Below are 21,795 nucleotides of genomic sequence, written 5' to 3' on the forward strand. Positions count from 1 at the left end.
ATAAGAGACCAGAAATGTCACCTGACTACATTAAGAAATAATTAAAACAAACAAACATATTTGCATAAATTTTTTATGTGAGTAATGAATTTTTAATTAATCTTGGTTTCTTTTTAATTTTACAAAATAAATGTATATATGATGCTTGCATGCAAAGTTAAAGTTGAAAATATTAAAGAAACCATGATGCTGGGTTCAAAGCCTGGAATACACTATACTTGATACAATTCAATGGACCTGCTAGCTACCTCAAAAACACACTTCCTGGTCATCACTTGCCTACACCTTAACACAATCACACATAATGTTACCACATCCATTAAACATTCATTGGGTTCACCCCATTCTCCATTGAGGAGACGCCATTTTGGAATTATTACACATACACACATACACACATACAAAAAGAAGAAGAAGAAAGAAAAATGCATTATTCATTTCTTAATGTAGTCAGGTGACATTGTCAGCGAATCCAACTCAACCCTAAATCAGGGAGAGCTAATTGGAGGAGCGTGTGTGTGTTGGGGAGCTAGTTTTGTTTTGTATGTATACATATATTTATTTAGTGTTGTTTTTTGGTTTCTTTCTTCTCCGCGAGTGTGCTTTACATGTATTTCTTTTGTGTTTTTTGACTCAGTGTGTGCTGCAAGTCTCTCGACGCAGAGCTCTGACCAATAAGGGGGGATGAATGAATGAATGAATGAATGAATGAAAGACTGAATGCCAATAACTAAAAGCTAGAGGTTGGGGGACCTCATACTCTCGAACGCAAGGCAGTGATGCCAGTGCCCGCCGTGGTTTAAGAGCCAGCCATCAGTGTTGTAGTCTGTTCTTGAATTTCGCAGCCTCTGCTGCGGGTGCTCGGTGTCCTCGCGGGTATCGCTGCTGCCGTCGCTTTAGCCCGATTCGCATGTTGTTCTTAGGAATTAGGAGTGGCAAGAGCGGGTTCGGTTACGACGTAGGGATTGAGAGAGGGCCGTGGCCGAGGCAGATTGACAGGCATGATGTTTTTCTCCGGGGATGCCACGTCGAAGAAGAAGGTGGATCTGGGCGGCCGGAGCGGGAAGGAGCGGGACAGGCAAAAGCTGTTGCTGCAGACCAAGCTTGAGCGGGAGCAGCGTCAGCGGTTGCGGATTCAGACGCAAAGTGCGAAGCAGATACAGGTGTGTGTTCGTGTTCGTGTGTGTGTGTATAGGTCTTTCTCCCTCTCTCTGTGTGCAGGTTTTTGGTGTTAATGCTTTGTTTGAGGTGATTTGGAGGGTTTGCTAGAGCATCTTGTGTTTGTTAAACCCTATCCTGTACATCGGAATTTCCCTGGTTTGTTCCACTATTCTACTCTACCGGTGTTCAATTTCGCGAGAGAAGTCGAAGAGAAGTGTTTGACGTCGGTTGAGCACTTCAACTGATGTGGATTACGATTGCCGGAGCGTTCTCTACTTGCGGTATATATTGCGTGTAGCTGTAATACAAGTGCAAATTGGCTTGCCGTTTCGGTTGTGTGCGTCCGAGCCTCACTTCTGCACTTTTAGCAGGAAGGTCATGAGTGGATATGGCAATTAACATTCCGTTACTGTTAGGATTTGACTATTTCTGTGTAGTGAAACGTTTTCTGCTCGTTTAATCATGTAAACGAGCTGAATGAATTAATTGAAATTTTGGAGGTTAGAGACAAATGATCTGCAATTATTTCCGCTGAATAGCTCTTCTATGGTAACTCGATCAGAATGTAGTGGTTTAACGGGGTGCATTTCGGTATGGAGAACGAATCGTATTCTTCTACTCGTAAATATTCTGGTGCAAGTTTTTTGATTGAAGATTTTGACGTATTTTTGTATGCGTAAGTTGTCTAATTTCGATATTTCAGTTGGGATCCATTTGATAAGCAGCTCAGACTAAATGTATATTAGTCTGCAAAATTTGAATTGAGAACTGGCATGACGCTTTTTATAATTTACTACTCGATCATAGGGGGTGCTGAGTCGGGAAGAGTTACGTACTATTGATCACTTGCTATCGCAAAAAAATTCGATTTGAGTGTATGTACTATTTAAGTTTAAAAAAATGTGTTATTAACGCTTGTGCACTGACATTATTGGTTAAACAAGAGGTTTTCACGACCGTCGCGAAATGTTTTAAGATTCGTTTGCTTTTTATTGTTTACAGAAATTTGTAAGGGGAAGGAGAGAGGTGGCTGCCGTACGCCCAATAATTCGAAGCGAATTTTGTGCTATTTATGGGGAATTCAGTGAAAGGGCAGACAGGTAAGATTTCTTGTGTTCCAGGCCTCCACAGCAGTTCCAAGTCTCTGAGATTACCTTTTCTGAAATGTGTATTTTCGAGCTCCTTATAATGGAAAGTGGTTGTTGGGTTACTCTAATCTTCAAAAGATATGCCCCATACATCTAATGTACTTTCATATGCATACCTTAGTTTATATATATAATTTATATGTTTCGAGCTTCATTAAAGCTTTGGTGAGCTGGATTTGTTAGTATGAAGATGCTTAGTTTTTTTGCTCCTGTATCGACAATGAACGAAGCTCCATCCAAGGGTATGATCCTTCCGAAGTTTAGGTTGCTTTATTATCATTTCTACACCTTATTTGGCTGATAGGTGGATTAATACCTATGCACTGGAGAACTTTGCACAATTTTAGTTACGAAATCATAAATCATACTATCTTTTTGTTTGCTCTTTGGAGATCTTTGTCCTATCTCTTTTTTTTAATCATCGCTTTTTCGTACATGACACCGTTGAAGATATCAAGGGTACATTTATTTTCATAAGAATCACCAACAAGTCACGTACAAAGTTTAAAATATGTTCATTTGTGTTGTGAGTCTTTCTAAGGTTGTTTCAGGGAAGGCACTAACGCGATCTGTATTTGAAACGGCACATATTATTGATGTGTTATAATCTTCGAGCAAACTTCATCAACTCCGTTCTCAAGTGTTTGTTACTTGGCAATGCATGTAGTTAATTCAAACTTGATAGCTTTAATTGTTGGATTATGTCTAACACTGCGTGTAACTATTCTGTGTATGAAATCCAGAAATGCATTTTTACCATCGTCCAAATTTCTTTCTCTACTTTTTTTCTTCTTTCAATCATCGAATGATGGGGACGTGCAGCGCCTTGTTGGAGCATGTCGGCTTTTGAAGCAAAGTCTTTCCCAAAGTGAGTTCTTTTGCTGGAAAGCATGTTGAAACTTGTGCACTGTACTTGATTGTTGAGTTGGAAATAGTATCTGCGTTCGGAAGAAACTTGATGAAGAATATAATATATCTGCATTCAAAGAGCCTATCCTCGTTTAAGGAGAATAATAGTTAAATAGTTGTCTAGTCTTTTATTTCTTATGCAAAAGTGGATATCTAAGTGCATCCCTACAAACATCAAAAAATAATGAATCTAATTGAATTCTTTTGATCGTCTTTGCGCAGGCAAAATTTCGGAATTGTTTACAGTAGAACGTACTATTTCTGAATTGGCACTTGCAAGTCACAGGCAAAAGCGCCTGGCATCCTTGTGTGTGCATTCGTTGTTTATCAATTGGTAAGGAGGGACTCGTTTTTAGTTAACACCTTGGAAGCAACACTTGAAATGTATTTAATTTAGTGATTTTGATAGGATGGATACATGACAATTGTTTATTGAAGTTATAGCTTTAATGACGTGTGTTAGTTTTGTCAACTTTGGAGAATCACCATAGATTGTACAAATAAATGGTCTCTAATTACAGCTTATTTTGCGTTTACAGCATGTCAATGAAAATGGAGCTATTAAAAGATGTCCATCCATCTGCTATCTCACAAGATTCCTCTGTTCTGTTGGAGACACTGTTGCTATTGACAAGCGACGATTCGTTATGGGGAAATGATGTCATGGAACATCTAATGAGAAACAAGTTGTTTTATTTCTTCCGTTATATTTTACTCCAGTTGGTATGACTCATAATAATCATGTTCGAGCAATTCCAGTACCTTCGTACGGATAGAGTGATTTGAGATCTTTCTGCTTATTATAAATTCTAGAAAGGAAGCCATTTAAAATATCATATTTGTAAAGTGTTTATTTTTTTATGATTTTTAACTATGCCTGCGGTTCCTTCCTTATGTGAACAGAAACCAGATGCAAAGCAATCTACGAGAGAAAAAACCTATTTAGAGTACGTTGTTTGTTGCCTCGCCAAAAGATATGTCCAAACAATGAGTGCAGCAAACATTCTGCCGATAGAGTGGGGTTTTCCGTGTCAAGTTTTGTCCATACCTTTGCTGTGGCAGAGGTATCCATCATTGAAGCAGGTGAGTGTTGCAAATCGGTGCGTGCTTTAGGTCTCCTTGGAAACAAACGTGAATCGTGTAGTAGTGTTTTGTGCTTTAATGAATTTGAGAATCCTTAACGCGTGAGAAAGACTATCCTTGTAGCTATTGCAGGTGAATACCTTGTGTCATGCTTCAGTTGTATACAGTATCATCTGTCTAAGTCAGTTTTTGATGTTATTTGGTGGTTTTCAGGTTTTCGTTTATGAGGGTTTATGGGGACACTCCATCCACCTGATTGCATCAAATCTTTCCAAGTTTATATCTCTCTTGCCTTCAGATACAACACCAGAGTTTCCTTCCTGTATCTGCCTTCTGGGTAACCTGCTTGAGGTAGCTGCGGAGGGTCTGTGTTCATCAGATTGTACTTTACAACTGGTAAGGCTATTTTTTTAATTTATAAAATGTGTGTGTGTGTGTGTGTTGACCGTTTTCATCACTAGCATTTTACTTTTTTTCTTTTGTTCTGTGTTTGCGTATGTTACTGGTAAAACCTCTTGAATTCTGCATTACATAATTCGTCTCATATGTCGTGGACTGGATGATGTGTACTTTCATGTTACCTACCACTGTTTTCAGTATGGTAAATTGAATAGATGCTTCTCTGCATCATTGTGTACTTTCCACAGGTTGTAAATATTCTTTGAAAGGTATAACGTAATCTTCAAATTGTACAGATGATTTTGTTACGAGGATCTCTGATTTTATTTCATCATGTGTATGTTAAACTTATCATTTTACTTTTATATTTATTGTTGTTGCAGGCAACAGATTTTGCAGTAGTATGTACATACTTGCTGGAGGATCTTCCTTCGTCCTTCTTTAGGAGTTCAAGGGACAGGAATTACGATGGTACGATACCTGGTTTTCTTATACTCAATACCCGTTAGTTCACGTACTTAGTCGGAATCATGAACTTTGGTATGTTTATTGATAATTGATATTGGTGCTTTATTATACAGTGATAATATGTATATTGGAGAGTTCTTCTAGGAAAAGAAGTAATATGCAACCACAAATCTGGTACTTGAAGACTTTAATCGTGTGAATGATGTTATTTATTTCTTCTTTATTATCTGGAGAGGCATTCTAGTATATTATGCGCCTTCCCTTGGTTAATGACTTGCTTGTATAATACTATCTGACTGAATCCAATTTATGGTCGAAAGGGCCAGTTTCGTATAACGAAACGGAGTAGCTTTTTATTTAAGGGGTTTGGATGGTTTCGTGAACATACTTCCCTGCTTAACGTCCGGCTCAATCAGATAACCTGTCAAGTCAAGAGTCTGATCTTGATAGGATTTTTCTGACAGTCCCCAGCGTGCTTGTTTAATGTTTTCTTAGTTGAAGTGAAGTGATTTAGTATATGGTTTTTTTATTTTATTTTTATTTTTAATTTCCGGTTATTGTAGTGTCTGATGATCCAGGTCCTGACGAAGACATGGACATTGATGGGCCTGAAACAACACTCTCTGAACCCGCACTTGAGCAACAAATACTGCATGCCGCGGATCCAGAGTTACTCAAAAACTTGGTAATGAATTTTGACCGCTTTATTGAATTTCGCTGCGACTGATAACGCAATATTTATAATGTGTAGATTGTATTTGATTTTTATCTTGAAGTGAATAAGTTGAATCCTTTTGTCTTACATGAGGATGTTCTGCAATAGTTTAATGCTACAGTAAGACATTTGAGAAGAAAAGGAAGTAGGCCTAGAGAAGCTTGATACCTGGAGTCTAAATGAATGAGACTATGTGACACCTGCAATCAGGTCAGAGTAGCGTTTCTTCAATCCGCAACAAATGGACCTTGTACAGAAGCTGAAGCCGAGGCAGTGGGGGCCACTTGTGCTTTTCTATATTCCATCTTCATGACTTTGCCTACATCACGTGTTATAACTGGCCTGGCATACAAGGCTCAGCTTGTACCTCAGCTATGGACTCACATAAAACGACATCACCGTCTTCAATCCTGGCCTTCTATTGAGTTTAAGGGAAGGAATGTTTTAGAAATGCTGGTTTCCAGGCTGCCTGGTTGGGTGTTACCACTTGCCGTGTTTTGTCCTGTGTACAGGTGAGTTCTCACTCCTGATGTTTGGGGACTTTCGTGTACGATTCATAATCCATTTTTTATGACAACTTCTTACAAGATTTCTTCAAACTTTCTTGCTTTCTAATATCAAAGCGGCATTTGTTGAAGTGTGGCCTATATCTATATGTTTCAGACCCGCTGCGTCCAAAATTATTGCATCTGACCCCTACTCCGAACTCTTACAGTTATTTGTTAATGAGCATAGACAACGAGGAGTTTTATGAACAACAACGGCCTCTCTCTATTCCTGATATTATCCGACTAGTGTCTGTATTGAAGGAGGTTGGTGCAGTATGCTAAATTTGAGAGACCTTTGATTACTTTTACGGTGTTGAATTGGCATGTCTTGGTATTGTGAGCTTATCGATGATCCGATTCTAATTTGCCAGAGGTTGTCAAATTTGATCGATGACCTTGCCACGCTGCCTGGGGACAACCACAAATGCACTGTTAACCGCTTTCTTTTTCGATTTCGTGTATATGCAGGCTTTATGGCAACTATTATGGGTTTTGACAAATAAGCAATCTTCAAGTTCTGCTCATAAGCCTGGTTCAGACGCTTTTGGATCCCGAAGGATGTTTTCTTATCATGTGTTTCAGCAATTCGTTAGCAAATCTGCATCTCGCCTTTTAGCAGAGGTGTGTAGTTATTCTATTGACACAGATTGAAATAGTCACTGTCTTTTGCTTGTTCTGGGTTGAGTTCCTTACACTTTGCAGGTAAAAATATGATTGTTTTCAGCTATGTTTGACTTTGTTATGCCAAATGTGAAAATGTGTCTATTACCTTCGCGTTTGCTGCAGTTGCATGACCGTAATAGCAGGCGGCAATTTACGCCTCCCGAAGATTTTCACGCCCGTCAAGGTGTTGACGACTATTTTGTCGCACAGGTTTGTACAAGAGCGTCCTTGGAACTTAACTTTATGCTTCGCTGTTGTGTATGAAAGTCGAGTGTGAATTGTCATTCAGGTACTCAAATGGTTGTGGGCACTAGTTTTAATGCATGAATAGTATTGCTTCTTCTTCTTCTTCTTCTTCTTCTTCTTCTCTTTTCTTTCTTTCTTTCTTTCTTTCTTTCTTTCTTTCTTTCTTTCTTTCTTCTTCTTCTTCTTCTTCTTCTTCTTCTTTTTTTTTTCTTTTTTTTTTTTTTTTTTTCACTATTGTTTTTTCTGACCTTTACGATGGTCATTATCATCATTTATCATGGCATTTCAGGTCTAGGTGATGCGCCAGTATTATTGTGGTTATGTCTCAGATAACTTCAATTTCCTTAGTTTTTTTCATATACTTTCGGGCATTTCTCAATTCCATGAATAAGCATCGGTAGGATTCTTGATTGTTCACATGTTCTAAGATGTCGGACGTCTATGCTGACCAAATGGTACGTATAACGAACTCTGATGTGTGCTCTTGCAGGCTGAAGGGGAACATACAAGGGCGCGAGATCTTCTGAGACAAGCTCCCTTTCTTGTTCCATTCAAGGACCGAGTGCGCATCTTTACGGTAGTCAAGATTTTGAAGCTCCACCATCATTTTTCAGACTACCGTTTTTAACAGTAAATGTCTATATAGCTGTCTTGTTTTGGAGTTCTATAAGCATCTTTTTTAAGTTGTTTTTGTGGGTGTGAGCAGTCGCACATAGCTGCAGCCAGAGCAGAAAATGGCCCGCAAAATCCCATGGGAAGGACTCGAATTAAAATCAGAAGAGATCATATTACAGAGGATGCATTTGCTCAGCTTAATGGAATCAGCGCCGAAGCTTTGAAAGGCACGGTAATGAAGTCGACTAGCCTGGATTCTGAATGTTTAATATATATATATATATATATATATATATCTTATTTAATTTTTTTTAACCCAGATGCTGTAAATGATCAGCTACCTCAAAACCTATTATACTGTTACGTCCTTTTTCCTTTTCTTCCTTTTCTTTTATTTTTTCTAGCGATTTTTTAGGTACCTTTACTTTATATGTGAAAATAACCCGACTTTTTGTTCAGATACGGGTCATGTTTGTAAATGAGCTGGGCGTCGAGGAAGCAGGTGTGGATGGAGGAGGGATTTTTAAAGATTTCATGGAGGGCATAACTAAAACGGGCTTTGATGTTCAATATGGGCTCTTCAAGGTATGCTCTGTGCTGTCTACCTTGGTATATCTACCAGCCAATTTTTTAATGATCTTGAAGTATCACATCATCCAAAACACTCTCATCTACTAGTCATCAAAGGCGGCACATTTGTGTCATCCTTGTGTAGGGAATATTGGTCTTTAAACTCAGACATAGATTGTAAACGATGTAATTACAAAGTTGCTAGGACAAAACTTGTACTGATTTGAATTAAGTTTTTTTTGGCAGGAAACTTCTGATCACTTGCTATATCCCAATCCAGCATCTCAGATGGTATCTGATGAGCATCTTCAGTATTTCGAGTTTTTTGGAAAAATGTTGGGGAAGGTAAATATGTCGGGTTGAATCATGTTTTAAATTTGATTATCTTCCACCTAATATATTAGACCATGAAGTTTCTAAAGATATCATTTATCATATACCAGAATGCCTGTTTAACTTAACCGTCTAGAAACATCAACTCTGGGTTTTGTGTATTCTAAAATTAGTAAATTCTAGTGAAATCGATTATATTGTCTTTGTGCGTTTGCAAGCTTTTAATTTCATATTCCATATTTTATTTAGTATGTAGTGTTACTATGCAGGCAATGTTTGAAGGAATCCTTGTAGACATTCCATTTGCTACCTTTTTCTTGAGCAAGCTCCGAAAGAAGTACGTCGCTGAACTTTCAAAAATGGCATCGCAGCGTCGTTAATAGAAAGCTGATATATAGTGCTCGAGATCTTTGATAACAAATAATTTGGATTTTTTTTCCATTCAACCGTTTGGGGGCTGTATGCTGATGTCTATTTGCCAATCAGTAGCCTGCTTCGAGATTGTCTTGGGATGTCGTCTGTACTGTAATTACAGATACTTCAAATATACAGTTCTTGACGAAATTTTATTGCTTGGTTGTCAGGCACAGTTACTTGCATGACCTGCCATCTTTGGATCCTGAGCTGTATCAAAGCATGCTATTTCTGAAGGTAAGATACACGGTGCCTATTGCAATATTCTACTGTATTATTATGAGTATTTCTATATCCAGTTTGTCTAACCATGTTTTAAGACATGTAAAGCTCTGGTTGTCGCTACAAATTATCACCCTGCTAGAACTAGACCATTGGTGCTTCCTGAAAGAAGCATATAATGTGGCTTTGCAACCAGTTGACAGTCCATCACTTATATTTATGAGCATACAAGGCCGCACTGGGGGGACTGCTCTTGATATTCTCCTCGCTGGCTGCTCTCTATTACAGCACTATGACGGAGATTGGTCGCAACTAGCTGCGTATTTCGTAGTTACGCACAATGAATATGGTGAGCAAACGGAAGTGGAACTTATTCCAGGAGGAAGAGATATTCAAGTCACTGGTGACAATGTTATTAAATACATACACCTAGTCGCACATCATCGTTTAAATACTCAGGTAATATTGTTACATAAATCGTCTTGTTTCATGGTCTTGATCCATCAAAGAGTGGTTTCCTCGATTAAGTCGAGTTTTTTTGTTCATCAGTGTTTTGTTCTACAAGATTTATAATGAGGATTAGTTATGTCTGCGCTGTCTATTTCCATTAGTGTATTGCCGCTGATATCATGACTTTTGAAAACTCAGTCACGTGTTGTAATGCACGGCCCCGTTATTTGTTCATATCGCCTGTTCTGGATGACAATGTGATTGCTGAAATAATCACAAGTGTTTCGTTAATCTACAGCTTACACCTTTAGCAACTTATAGCTTGATTTCCCTTGGTGAGTACAGATTTACCAGCAAAGTCTTCATTTCCTTCGCGGTTTTCAGCAAGTTATCCATTCAGAGTGGATTGACATGTTTAACGAGCATGAGATACAGGTGTGACCCTTGCCTGAACCAAGTATTACCGTCCTATAGCTATGTGATGTTTTAAGCAGTTTTGTTAAATCGTTCACCATGAATCAGAAATCCTATCAAACAGGGTTGTTTGCCTATAATTTGAACACAAGGATTTGAATTGGTTAGCGTTCATGCCGAAATACTTTGTGTTCACATAGCTGGAAATTAAACCAAGGATACGAGTTATTGATGCGATCATGCTTGGTAACTATAACTACCGCTCTATTGTACGTAGCTTGATATACTAATATATATATATATATATATTACTTTATGCATGTAGACGATTATTTCAGGTTCGCATGAAGGTATGGATGTGGATGATTTGCGTAAGAATGCCAATTATGCTGGTGGCTACGATGAGGTTAGTTCTATTTAAGATGCATATTTGAGAACATGAGAGCTTAATATATTCTCGTTTTCCAACAAGCGTCATTCTTCAATTTTTGAGTGCTGTTGCCCATTTTTTCGAGACTTGCCCGAGAAAGATGCAGTTTAATTTGTGAACGATCAGTGGCATATATTATGCTGAAGCAACGCTCCACGTTATTTGGCCCGCGTAAGTCAAGTTTTAGTATTATTTCCTTATTCTTTTTGCGATTCTGATAGTCGATGTACGTAATATGAATATTGCAGCATCACCCTGTCATCGAGATGTTCTGGGAGGTCGTGCAGAAGTTGGATTTGGGACTGCAGCAAAAGTTTCTGAAGTGAGTACACTAGCTCCCTGAAACCAGGATATTTTTGGGTTTTGTAAGCTCGACTTGCATCTTGAGTTGCTCATGATTCTTTGTGTTGCATGTTAGACCAGCTTTGACATGTGTATCAAATAATTTGATATGACCCGTTCTGCCTTTTAATGTGAAAATCCCGTAGCGAGAGTGTTATTTTTTGAATGGTGGCAAAGACATTCGTAAGTCGAGGGTTCATGATGATTTATGAAGTGTTTTTTGGATTTCCAACTCTGCAGATTTGTCACAGGTTGTTCACGCGGCCCACTTCTTGGATTCAAGCATTTGGAACCGCAATTTTGTATACAAAGGTACTTGTTCGCATTAAAAGCGGTAGAAAATGTGTTTGAATTTAAACACGTTTCTGCGGCATCCAACCTGCAACGTATGCAGCAAGTCTAAATTTTGAGGAAAGAGTTTGAGGTTTCCAGCTTATCGGACTTTCTATTCAGTTATGGACTATGATAATCAACTTAATTTAACGTCTTTCTCTTTTGAAAGATTGTGAGATTTGGTGGCTTCGAGGTTCTCAGATATGTGAAACTATTTTGCAAGTGTAGAACTGACACAGGTGCCTACTTGTGTGCAGGGCTGGCCTTGATGACGGATCCCAAGAAGCCCTAGATCGCTTACCAACATCAGCAACCTGTATGAACCTTCTCAAGCTTCCTCCTTACAGAAGGTATTATTGAGGCTCTTTCTTGTTGAATTATGATCTAAAATATTTTTAGTCAAATTTTATTGACGAGTATGGCATTGAAAGGGTAGCTTCTGTCTCTTAACTTGTATCATCTTTCTCTACGCAGTAAGGAGATCATCCACGAAAAACTTCTGTACGCCATTACTGCTGGAGCCGGTTTTGATCTCAGTTAGGCCAGAACTTGGCCAATGTTTAACTGTGCTGGATTGCTCCTCTACGTTTTCCTGCTTGCGAAGTTCACCGTGGTGCGCGACTCGAATTTAAAGATTAATAGTGTTAATACCTTCTCAGACAGCTATAAAGTGCGCTGTGTCTCTTGGTATCCAAGGCATACATCAAATTTACTCAGCGTTAGTATTAGTCCATTAGATTCATAGAAAGTGCGTTGGCCAATCAAATTTTACTTTTGCATCAACGACCAGGCACATGTCCAACAGACTCTCCACTGTAGAAAAACATGTTTCACTGAGCGTGAGACAAGGTGTGAAAGTTGTCACCAGCATTTTGTGAAAACCATCATAATGTTCATTTCGCTATGTACATAACCTTTCAAATTCATCGTGATTCAATCCATTGCTATCAAATTAGCTAATCCTACCTAACTTTTGTCGAGTTTCTAAACTTATATTGTAGATAAGCACTGTGATATGTCTGAAGCTGAGCTGTACGCACAATTTACACATTGTGGAAAGTCCCTTGTAAAATTGTTGAAGAGACCGGCTTACAATGTTTTCCCTTTGGAGTGTCACATCTCCTGCGTCGAAGTGCGCATCAAACCAACCTCTTATTCATGAATTATTGCAGGTACATTATAAGACCTCAATCCAATTACCAGCCACCAAAATGGTAAGTCCAAGGGACCCTTCAGCAGATAGGTTATTAATTCAGTTCTGTCACATCCACAATACCATACTGATTTATTTTTATTTTTAGTTTGTGTCTGTTTCTTTCTCTTTTTCCAGTAATGAACAGTGTCAACTTTATATTACACATAACATGAAATAATTGAAATCTTAGTCAGTTTTTTTCAGTTTTGTGATCGCAGAATGTATCCTATTCACCTGCTTAGATAAAATCCTCATAATTTGGTTAAAGTTTGTACTTGTGATTCATTGCAGAAACTACATGCTTCATATTATCCAAATAATAAATATTGAAATGAGCATCTACCATGTTTGTGTGTTATCAGTAACAAAAGAACCAAAAAAACAAAAAATAAATAAAAAATAAAAAATACCCCATTCGTTGAGCATAGTGTGGAAGTAGAAGAAGACAAAGGTGAGTAAGCTATTTTGAGTACAGAATTGTGTTGTTCCAAGCAGTCCTGAATAAGGTGGTCATCTGAAAAGCAGGTCCATAAGTTAAGTTGTATACAATGAATGAGAATAAGAAAAGTAATAAAGTATGATGAGTGGCAGTGTACCTCACCACAACCACTGTTTCCAATTATCTGGAAGCCAGAACTTAAGGCTTCCATTCCATTTGCCCCTCCTATTTCCTTGCCTATTGAGATAACATGTTGAATATGTCAAGAGCATTGAAGAATGGTTCCTCCTTGGCTCCTGAAACAAATTCCTATAAATATATTTGAATATTTATTTTTGAGTTGAGGATTACATCATTACTTGCATGCATCTCTTCCAACCCTAATTCACCTTCTAAAATATTTCCACATGTACTGCACCAACAAGTGTGGATGCCATGGGTGGTTCCCAAGATTTTGTCTTGTTGGATTTTTCAAGGCCCAATTTTGTAGCATGACTCAAAGACAAATAGTTGCCCTTGGTTGAATACCAGTGCACAAAGAGCCAAATCTTATGGGATAGGAAAATTAAAACAGGTCAAATAGGTCCATGGCTTGTGGTACCAAGGTATAGCTTGGGTTGCCTAGCTTGTCAAAAATGCAAGGAAATGCCAATATGTAAGCTTTGCATCAAATGTGGACATTGATGGGGCATTAGTGCACAACCATTTTCAATCATAATGAGTTACCATATAAAATCTGGTTCCTCAACACAATCTAATTGAAATGATCCCAGCTGTTTAACTGAATTTATTGAAATAAGTAAATGAAAATGGGTACGTGTGCTTAAAAAATAATAACAATCATACTTTCAAAATTTTATTAAATCACTTTTATAGATGAAACATGATTATAAAACTGTGCATTCTTGAAATGATTTTTTAATAATTTTTAAACACACACACACAGACACACACATATATATATATATATATATATATATACTTAAATTTCTTAAAATGTTAAGTGAAAATAGTTTATACACTTTCATTTTCTTTTTGTTTGTTCATTTGTTTAAGTGCTTGGTTAACAACAATACAAATTTAGAAAAAAAATGCAAAATGTAAAATATATATATACATATATATATATACATATATATATATATATATATATATATATATCAATGGAAAACTTAAATATTGGTTGAGCACATTGTTCTGCAAATATGAAGGATTTGAGTATTTAAGAAAATCCAACGCTAATCATAAATGCCAAAATTGATCCAAATAGCATTTAAAATTAATATATCATTGTTCAAATTAGTGTAGATACTATTCAATATTAAAAAAGATAGAAGATATTTTCATTGGATTTTATTCAAACCTTCCAACACAAAATTTCAACAATAATACTTATTTTACAAACAACGTCCTTTACCTATCGGGGGCAAAATCATATTAAAGGTAATAATTCTTGAAAAGTAAGATAGTTCTAACAATAAAGTTAAGACGCAATGCATTAAATATTCATGAATAGAATGTAAAATAATGTTGGGGACAGAAACCCACAATTAAAAAACATTATACAAATGCTGTGTACACGAAATAGACGCCATGAACACATGGAGCCTTTTTAAATATCTTTGACCAAGTGTCATCAAAACTCGCAAGACCACCACAAAGAAAGCTTTGAATGGGAGGGAGCTTCCAAACATGACAAGATAATGGCCTGGAAGACAAACCCAGAAAAGCAAAATAAAGTAAATTAAAGATTTAATTAAAAAGGATACAAGCCCATAATCTCTGCATCCTGGACCCGTGACATGCTTACCCGTCCCCGCCCGGCCCGGCCCGGCCCGGCGCCGGACGAGCACGATGCGCGCCTTCATTGCTCATTTCCTGTTAATTGTTTTTTCCCACTCGCGGACGAATTTAGAGTTTGCGTCGGGATAATTCGGAGCTCTGCCTCTGAGCTGCGGAGATGGTGTGCGGGCTTTTAGAAGGGAAGCGCAGCTTGGTCATTGTAGTGTAGAGTCGAGACCGTGGAATTGCCCTGATCCATCTGGAAGCGAGGGCGTGCGGAGGCGGCGAGCTTCGGTGAGTTGTGTGCAGTGTTTCGTATTTGTTTGGCATGGTTCCGTTTGTGGTTTGGTAGTGTAATTTGTTTCTTCTTGTCCTTCCGAGGCGCTAGGGGCACTAGTGTGATGTGACGGTCGTGCCTCTGAATGTGGTTGGGGTTTGAGAACGTCGATATTTCCCTCTGAGGTTTTACGCGCAGGATGCGGTGAACCTTCATGGAACGCTGTCGAGAGTGGACCAGGGTCACGAGGGAATTGTTCGGCGATTTAATTAGGTTTCTGTGATGAGCGGTTCCAATTCCTGCGAAGGTCTTCGCCGTTGTGATGAATGCTTTGGTGTTTCTGTTTTCTGGATTCTGTGAAAAGACCAACGGGTATCGTTCCGATTCATTTTTTTGCGCATTTCGCGGAGATCTTGTTCGTACACAAGACTTGAGTCATGTATTTTGGTCGCTTATGTTTCATGTCTTCTTTTCTGTTTAGTCGCGCGAGCGTTCGAGTATGCTTGAAAATCGAAATCTTTTCCCCGTTTTTTCCAGTTTGGTATTTTTGTTTTCCTGGTTGCATGTACTTTCTGCCTCTCGAAGGAACTCGTTAGTAATGGTGTGGTGCAATACGTGGAGTAGTAATCACTCTGCCGACATTTAGGCGCCCATTTTGTAGCATGAGATCTGTATATATTTTGCTCGTTTAGAGTTTTGACGTTTGTCTGACGCTTACTTTGCTATAAATATCAGCAAAATACATGCAGCGCTTGTGCAGATTCTGTTTCATCATAACGAATCGAATAATTATTATTCTCTGTTTCCTTGGTTGCGTCAACACTCTCACCAGTCTGAACCTGAGACTAAGCCGTCGAATGCTTTCACCTTGTTGTGCGACATTGTTAGATCGATCTGTCTTTTAAAGTTTTTTTTTTTTTTTTTTTTTTTTTTTTTTTTTTTTTTGGTCAAAATGCCTTGATTATTATATCGACTGCTCTCTAAAGTTTTTACTTGTCAATGCAGGTGTGACTGCGTCTGCCCAATCCATCGGAGGGGCTTGAGCAGTGTTTTGCAGCTCAAAGGATGTGTGAGCTGCTTGGAGTTATGGAGCTTTTGCCTCTTGTTACCTGGTCTATAATATATATTACCGCCGATTCAGTGGCACTGGAATTTTTTATGACTCAACAGCCTGCTCCAGTAATGGACTTGGAAGCGGTGCCGCCGCTGCGCCCCAAGTGCTCGGATTGCATCTAGCTTTCACCTTTGACGTAATCACTCTCTTCGGAGATGAACGGCGAATACTCACACGGATGTCAAATAGAATATGGATGGTTCCTTGTCGAAGCAGATACTGGAAGCAGTCAGGTTTAAGGAAATTTACGAGAGGGATATGCCGCAGCATTGCTTTTTGTGTACATCACACGGATTGGAAATTATTGGTTAACAATTCACTATTTATGTGAAAGGTTTTCCCTATTACATACCACCAGCAAAGTATGGAGCGGTACGTAGCTTGTCTTCTATCACACTGTCTGTTTTCTTTTATCAGTCATGCGTGAACGGCATAGTATTAGCAAGTTCAATTCATTGAATTGAAGCTGGTGTCCGTGTAGCCGTGACCTTCTGTAGTTAAGTTAAGATTTTTGTTGAGTCGCACTGAGGCTTTATCACACGTTGTCTATATTTCAGGTACAAGGTTATGAGGCAGTTGGGCGATGGGACGTATGGAAGTGTCTGGAAAGCAGTTAATAATGCCACTAACGAGGTCGTGGCGATCAAGAAGATGAAGAGGAAATTTTACTCATGGGATGAATGCATGAATCTAAGAGAAGTGAAGGTATGAATCCGGCATATTCGTACACAATTTGATCCTGTATAAAATTCTGGTGGGAGGTATTCTTTGTGGTTGCTTGGCCGGTCATTTGTGGGCAGGTGCTCCAAGTGCTAAAACAGCAATTGTGGTTTTAACAGTCTTTGCGGAAGCTGAATCATCCTAACATCGTGAAGCTGAAGGAGGTTATCCGTGAAAACGATGAACTGTTTTTCGTTTTTGAGTATATGGTGAGGTTTTAGCTTTTCACGGCTCTAGAAATGGTACAGCAATTATTTGATGGTTTGTTTCTTCTGGGATTAAATGATGGACATTGGTGTAATATTCCTTTCAATATTGTTTGCATTTAATCGTGCAGGAATACAATCTTTACCAGCTTATTAAAGATAATGATAAGCCTTTTTCCGAAGCCAAAGTACGAAATTGGGCTTTTCAAATTTTGTATGCTTTAGAGTACATGCACAAGCATGGATATTTTCACAGGGACCTGAAACCAGGTACCCAACTGTCGTAATGACTACATGACTTTCATAGATACCTGAGTGACTTGCATAGTTGCATTTATATCCTGAACGGTCAGCATCTAATTGTGAGGGTCGATTTATGATCATGTAGTTACATTGAAAGACGATTTCTTCTAATCTCGGTTTTTACTCTTTTCTCTTTTGAAGAAAATCTCCTGGTCACGAACGATGTGATCAAGGTAGCTGATTTTGGCCTCGCGAGGGAAGTGCTTTCGTGTCCACCGTATACCGATTACGTCTCTACTCGTTGGTATGACCCATTTGTTTGTAAATTCACACATATTAGCTTTGTGACATATTGGTGCTTGTTTTATCATCGTATCTCCCATTGCTGTCTTACCTCCATGTCATTGGATTGTACGCAGGTATCGGGCACCTGAAGTGCTCTTGCAGTCGCCGACTTATTGTGCGGCTATAGGTACTAAATTCACTGTGATGTCAGTTGTTTAAATGTTGAGGTCAGCTTCTGCATGCTGTAATTTTTCAATAATCTTATACAACTATGCCGCAGTCATTATCTTGAGGGTGGATTATATCATATGGCGTGTGTATTCTGTATTTGTGCTTTCGCAGCAGCAGTTAGTCGTTGTATCTGTTATATACTCATTCTGTGCCTCTCTTCTGGAAGTACTTAAGTAAAAATTTTCATTTCAGATGTGTGGGCAGTGGGAGCAATAATGGCTGAACTTTTCACCCTTCGTCCACTTTTCCCTGGTGCAAGGTAGGAATGTCAATATGTAACTTCGTTTAAATTATCTCTCTCTCTCTCTCTCTCTCTCTCTCTCTCTCTCTCTCTCTCTCTCTCTCTCTCTCTCACATTGGGATGATGCACATTTTAGTGTTCTTACTTGGTTTACTCGAAAATATTTTTATAACATCTTTACATGGTTGAATATTTTCAAATTGCTGACGTTTTCTGGTTGATTTCATATGGGAATCATAACTATTGTCATTGTTGGTTACAGTGAGGTAGACGAAATATATAGAATCTGTGCCGTTATTGGGTCTCCTAGCCACTATACATGGTCGGATGGAATGAAGCTAGCAGCTTCTTTGAACTTTCAGTTTCCTCAGGTATTTATTTGATCGTCTGATGTGATACTTTACTGTACTTTGAACCTTGCTGTCATTTAGTTTAGTTTTTTTAATTAAATGTTTGCAGAAATGAACTACTGTTATCGCGCAGTGAATTCAGTCCTGCGTTGCACGGAGTACAAAGATGTTACTGGAACTTTTAGCCTTTAGTTCTATATTTAGTCGATGTAGGGATAACTGAACATTGCAATGTTCAGTAAAAACCTGAGAACTCATATCATGGTGGTTGCATTTCTTATGTATTGAAAGTAATGACATGATTTGTGTGGTGGTGTTGAAGCTCTCATCAACGCAGTTATCTCAACTGATTCCGACTGCCAGCTCAGAAGCCATCAACTTGATATCTGTAGGTTTTTTTTTTTTTTTTTTTTTTTTTTTTTTTCTGAATGATTTTTTGGTTAATTTTTCTAAATGGGCATGTATTTTAGCTTTTTTGTCGCAAGTCAGTGCGCTTCGAAATAATTCTTGTTTGGGAAGACCTACTCGAAAGGTTTTTTCAATTAGCTTTCTCAAGTTCTTGACGCCTTTGTGCTGCTTCACTTATCATAAATACTCACATGTCATACTCCACTGCAATCGGCATGAGCACTATGGTGTCATGGTGTTTAATGAAATATGTATGGCACTTCGCTTCAGGCCATGTGCGTCTGGGATCCCCATAAAAGACCGACGGCTTCTCAGGCATTGCAGCATCCATTCTTTCAAGTAAAATTTCTTGTACTTGTACTCACACGTTATTGTTCCTTCTGTAGTTAATGCCGTTTTTCTGTTTTATGATTATGGTGACTAACACGCTGGTCCAGACGTTGTTCAGTGTGCTGGAGTGGATTTCTATGTCTCCTTTGGATGCGCACATTCTAAGCAAATGTTGCATCAGACTCATTATATACTTGACTGGGTGCATGTAAGTGATACATTCTTTTAATTGTGACAGGTTCATAAGCGTATACCGTCATCAATCCCTGGATGCGAATTTGTGCAACCAAGAGCCTTCGTGCCTACTGGTTAGTCTTAGTTTTCAGTGATTTGCTTGTGGAGGTCTGCAGAAATCTTTTGCCATACTTGTTGTCCAATTCTGATTTATTGATTTATTTCGTTTGATAATTGGTGATGTAAGGCGTTACAACAACTTTTCCAACTGGTTAAGGATGTTGTATTTTAATTAGAATTTTAGGGTTTGTGGACGTGAACGTGTACTGCAATGGGCGAACATATTTGTTATTGACTAGTTGTATACAGCATAGATCATCTTTCTGGCTTTTTAATGAACTGGTTTTAAAGTATGATTACTATTGCATGAATCAGTAGGTATTGACTTCTTTTTCTCATTGCAGTGGTCAAGGCAAACTATTTGGTGAATAAGGAAATAGAGGGCCGAGCAAGTAAGTGTCTGTTTAAAGCATGCTTGCATCGTTTACATCGAAGCTGCATGAAAGTTGAGCTGAGTCGTATTGCTTCGCAACAATCGCTTTCTTATATTTTAGTAACAGGAAAGGAATTAATATTAATCGAGTTCTTACGTTTAAATCACTCTGATATATGTTTACAGGAGTAAAGCGTGAAAATTCTGTCTGGACAAAGCAGGTATCTATGTTTCAGAGTTGGTTCTTTTCTGTGATATAAATTGTCTTTTCAGATACTACGATTTTTTTCAATACGAGGATTCAACGACATTTTTTGTTTATTTATTTATTGATTTTTATTTTATTTTTATTTTTCCAGCATGGGAATCCTATCTCAATGGGTAAAGTGAGGCCAGGTGTTAATCGATCGTCTATCAGTCCAGGTACGAGGCGTCCTCTTTATTGCATACTTTTTCTGTAAAACTTGTCTGCCGGTTTATTATTCTTCTACTATCAGGAATATATTGTAATAAAATATTTACTATCTTTTTTTCTTTTTTTTTTTCCCTTTTTTTTCGCAGCTGTCCCGCCATTAAATCATGGCCGAGATTCAGTGATACCTGCTACAAACCCTTCCATACCAGGTCTTCCATCTCGGTGTGTACCTGTACCACTTTGCTAGCAGTTACTTGAAACAAGTGTCCAAATCACTTTGAATATGGGTTCAAATATTCTGTAGTTTCTACTAGCTCTGTTTGCCACAAATGATTACATATAGTCTTACGATGGGTAACTCTGTAACTTTGTGAACAGGTCTCACATGAAAACTTCTGTCGTACCCTCCATTCCCACTTATACCAGATCTCAGATGTCGACTGGAGAAACCTACCCGCAGGCTTTTCATGCATACCCTGCTGTATCTGCAAACCACAGACGAGGTTATAATATCCGAAATTCCTACAAAATGACAGTTGCGTAACGCTGAAATCCCCGAAGATTCATAGACTTCCTTACTGCGAGATTGTCACTATTAGAGTATTGTCAGTCTGCAGTTGGTTTACGTGGATCAGGCGTACTATGGATAAGAAGGTTGTAGAATGGTTTTGAAGAGTTGGATAAATATTTGACCTCACCTCAAAATCCTTGAATATTGAACCGAGCGACTTAGTGTTGAATGTAGTACTTTCAGATTTGAGTTACATGACATCAGTTGAGTGCTAGTAGACGAGGTACTATGTTATAATTATCAGTTGGCAGGCTTGTAGCTTGTTGATTTCGTGGGGTACAATGTTGGAAGCTATAGAATGCCGGAAGGATTTTGAAGGTTCTTTTCCCATGCTGTCTTATACTGCGAATACTTTGTTCTTCACAAATTTGACTAGAGCTATCCACGTCTTGATTTTCTTAGGTCGATAGGGATGTCCAAGAAATCATTGTAATGTTAAGCATGCCTCAGTAAGCGAGAATACTTGAGTCTACAGCTGTATACAGTCAATAAGTTGTTTTAACTGATTTGACTGGCGTGCATGTCTTCTACAGCGGAAATGCACGTGCACCATTAGACCTGCTGATTGTGTCATGGCGAATAGTAAACCGCTATTTAGCGTCTCTTGTGTCATGATATACATGATGTTAATAATGTTCCTTCTTTTGGTTTGTAGTCTTGCAAATGAGTTGTTATATGATGATTTAGTCATGATTGAACCACTATCTACAGCTGTCTGCATTAGAATCGTAGCACCATTTTTGACTGGTGCTTGTAATCTTTATCGTGCATTGAAGAATTTGGCTTTGTTAAAGTAGCTGCGTGTTTAGGATAGAAGTGAAAGCAGGTGTAATGGATGTACAATACATCACTGGGGCT

At 38.4% G+C, this 21,795-nt stretch overlaps 2 protein-coding genes and 1 long non-coding RNA gene across 4 annotated transcripts; 2 read left to right on the forward strand and 1 right to left on the reverse strand.

The window, feature by feature from the left end:
* The first annotated feature begins 767 nt into the window (after nucleotides 1-767).
* Nucleotides 768-12,389, forward strand: LOC112294593 (E3 ubiquitin-protein ligase UPL6). 2 transcript variants are annotated; one of them, XM_024545232.3, is made up of 26 exons: nucleotides 768-1,163; nucleotides 2,164-2,261; nucleotides 3,053-3,177; nucleotides 3,441-3,552; nucleotides 3,758-3,941; nucleotides 4,122-4,301; nucleotides 4,515-4,697; nucleotides 5,084-5,171; nucleotides 5,732-5,853; nucleotides 6,094-6,395; nucleotides 6,599-6,695; nucleotides 6,900-7,052; nucleotides 7,218-7,304; nucleotides 7,831-7,917; nucleotides 8,047-8,187; nucleotides 8,415-8,540; nucleotides 8,772-8,870; nucleotides 9,128-9,195; nucleotides 9,443-9,509; nucleotides 9,783-9,953; nucleotides 10,290-10,379; nucleotides 10,684-10,764; nucleotides 11,037-11,110; nucleotides 11,371-11,442; nucleotides 11,721-11,813; nucleotides 11,938-12,389. In XM_024545232.3, the coding sequence occupies exons 1-26, from the start codon at nucleotides 1,002-1,004 to the stop codon at nucleotides 12,002-12,004; spliced, it is 3,129 nt and encodes a 1,042-aa protein (XP_024401000.1). In that variant the 5' UTR covers nucleotides 768-1,001; the 3' UTR covers nucleotides 12,005-12,389. The 2 variants fall into 2 exon arrangements, 1 of the variants encoding a protein (XP_024401000.1); XR_002973397.3 differs by having other exon boundaries at nucleotides 771-1,163; nucleotides 10,697-10,764.
* A 196-nt stretch (nucleotides 12,390-12,585) lies between these two features.
* On the reverse strand, nucleotides 12,586-13,323 carry LOC149987555 (uncharacterized). Its single transcript, XR_016497966.1, has 3 exons — nucleotides 13,260-13,323; nucleotides 13,069-13,172; nucleotides 12,586-12,721 (listed from the first exon to the last, which is right to left on the reverse strand). It is a non-coding gene; the product is annotated as an uncharacterized LOC149987555 (long non-coding RNA).
* A 1,699-nt stretch (nucleotides 13,324-15,022) lies between these two features.
* On the forward strand, nucleotides 15,023-21,409 carry LOC112294873 (cyclin-dependent kinase F-4). The gene is made up of 17 exons (XM_024545828.3): nucleotides 15,023-15,173; nucleotides 16,162-16,642; nucleotides 16,828-16,975; nucleotides 17,110-17,199; nucleotides 17,328-17,466; nucleotides 17,641-17,743; nucleotides 17,859-17,911; nucleotides 18,148-18,214; nucleotides 18,459-18,567; nucleotides 18,869-18,934; nucleotides 19,225-19,293; nucleotides 19,523-19,592; nucleotides 19,923-19,970; nucleotides 20,138-20,172; nucleotides 20,311-20,374; nucleotides 20,513-20,588; nucleotides 20,745-21,409. Exons 2-17 carry the CDS (start codon nucleotides 16,635-16,637, stop codon nucleotides 20,908-20,910), a joined length of 1,311 nt encoding a protein of 436 aa, XP_024401596.1. The 5' UTR covers nucleotides 15,023-15,173; nucleotides 16,162-16,634; the 3' UTR covers nucleotides 20,911-21,409.
* Nucleotides 21,410-21,795: the final 386 nt, after the last annotated feature.

Source organism: Physcomitrium patens, chromosome 17 (assembly GCF_059467195.1).
Source record: "Physcomitrium patens ecotype Gransden chromosome 17, ASM5946719v1, whole genome shotgun sequence".
Taxonomy (NCBI): Eukaryota; Viridiplantae; Streptophyta; class Bryopsida; order Funariales; family Funariaceae; genus Physcomitrium; species Physcomitrium patens.